This window comes from Hydra viridissima, unplaced genomic scaffold (assembly GCF_058129835.1).
Source record: "Hydra viridissima isolate aposymbiotic clone 2 unplaced genomic scaffold, HvirCarnegie_v1 scaffold_7, whole genome shotgun sequence".
Classification (NCBI taxonomy): Eukaryota; Metazoa; Cnidaria; class Hydrozoa; order Anthoathecata; family Hydridae; genus Hydra; species Hydra viridissima.
In genome coordinates this window covers 2,408,926-2,410,879 of record NW_028324306.1, presented here as the reverse complement: position 1 = coordinate 2,410,879, position 1,954 = coordinate 2,408,926, and the positions used below count along the sequence as shown (strand labels likewise).

At 32.5% G+C, this 1,954-nt stretch overlaps 1 protein-coding gene across 1 annotated transcript; it reads left to right on the top strand.

Moving 5' to 3' along the window:
• Positions 1 to 305: 305 nt before the first annotated feature.
• LOC149885590 (uncharacterized) lies at positions 306 to 1,954 on the top strand. The gene is made up of 2 exons (XM_090093391.1): positions 306 to 434; positions 750 to 1,954. The coding sequence occupies exons 1-2, from the start codon at positions 416 to 418 to the stop codon at positions 1,937 to 1,939; spliced, it is 1,209 nt and encodes a 402-aa protein (XP_089949517.1). The 5' UTR covers positions 306 to 415; the 3' UTR covers positions 1,940 to 1,954.

Below are 1,954 nucleotides of genomic sequence, written 5' to 3'. Positions count from 1 at the left end.
TCAACTCTTTTTGTCATTTTCCGCTAGTATAGCTTGTTCGTACCCAGTGGGCAAAGCGACGTCGGAACAACGTCGGATCGACGTCGGAGCTGACGTCGGATCGATGTCGGATTTACGTTGGAAATGGAAAGGTTGGGCGACGCACAGTGGAGTATTTCAAAGTAATAGTCGATCAAAAGTCGATTACAAAAATTTTGTAAAAGTGTACTATTAACTATATATCATGAAAGATTTATAAAGGCTACATCACTAAACAACAATTTTAGTGTTGCCCACTCCCCCTTCCAGGTATAAAAAAAGTTTAAACTCGGACTTCGCGTGAGCTCATTGTATTTGTTTTTTACGCTTCCTGTCAAATACAACTTTTAAAAGTATTATTTAAGCTTGTATGCTGTAAAACCTTTAATAAATCACGATGAACGTTGAAGAAGAAGGTATGTACATACAAAATAAATGTATAGTTTCTTCATTTTACTTAACAAAGTGAGATTTTTTAAAAATATATATTCGAGACTTAGATTGTTTGATTTTTTTTTGTAAATACTATATTCAAAATTGTTTTCGTATATGAATTAAGCCGAATTTAGCAAAGATTTTTTATGTAACTTAAACATTAGTTATTCTAGTTAGGATTTTTGAAATAAAATGTTCCACATAAATCTTCCATTTTTTAAAATTTAATTTTGATTAAATAATACGACAAAAACGTTGTCTTTTGTATAAAAACTTATTTCTTTTTTTTTTTTCAGAATCCCAACCAAAGGTGAAAGAGATGACTAGAAAAGAACTCTACGATGTTATGAAACAATGCCCAAAGAAAAAAATTGATGATAAATTTGTGTTTTTAGAAGATCATCTCAAAATTATTACAAAATGTACTGAAAATGAACAAAGTTCACTAAAAAACGCCTTAAATACTTTCAAGTGTCATTTTAAACAAAAATGGATAGCTGCTAACTACATAGAAGAACGTTTTTTGAAGCACAATGAACTATGGCTCAATGGTATCATAAGTTTACCCACCTGTATAATAAAAAGGCCTGGTCGACCATCAAAAGATTTCGAGTTGTTGAGTTCGCCAAGCAAGAGGCGTAGAACAAAAGCTTTGAGAGACCAATTATCTTATGCACAACTAACCTATGCTGCCCAAATGAGTCAGCGTGATGCAGGACATTGTGATGCGTCTAGAATAATGAAAGATATTTGCTGCTCACCGGAAAAGGCAAACAAATATAGAGAAAACTTCAATTCCATTCAGACAAATGTTATAAAAAAACACACACCATCAGAAGCATTATCAATTTTTGTGGAAGCCAATATGACAAGGAGACAATATGAAATAATTCATGCAGCTAATAAAAACATTTATCCATGTTATTCGCTTTTGAAAGAATCAAAAAAACAATGTTATCCTCCACAAGAGTCAATGACGGTTTCAGAAACATGTTGTGAAATTAAACTACAAGATATTCTAGACCACACAACTAGACGCTTGTGTGAATATTTGGATGAAGTTTTGGAAACCTTAAACGAAGAAGAAAGAAGCAATTTAGAAATGTTATCAAAATGGGGTTGTGATGGCTCACAGCAGCAAACATTTAAACAAAAATTCCAAAATAGTACAGATAGTGACTCTAACATTTTTCAAAGTTCATTTGTGCCTCTACGGCTTATATGTCATATTGGTAGCCAGAAGATTATTTGGCAAAACCCTGTGCCCTCTTCTACAAGATATTGTCGCCCAATTCGAATTCGTTTTATCCATGAAACTAAAGACATAACAAATGAAGAAATCTGCTATGTAGAAGATCAAATAAAAAACTTAAAAAAAACTGAAATATCGAAGTTTTTAGGTGGTATTATACATATAAAGCATACCTTGGCATTTACAATGGTTGATGCAAAAGTATGCAATGCTGCAACCAACACGACATCATGAGGTGCTATATATGTG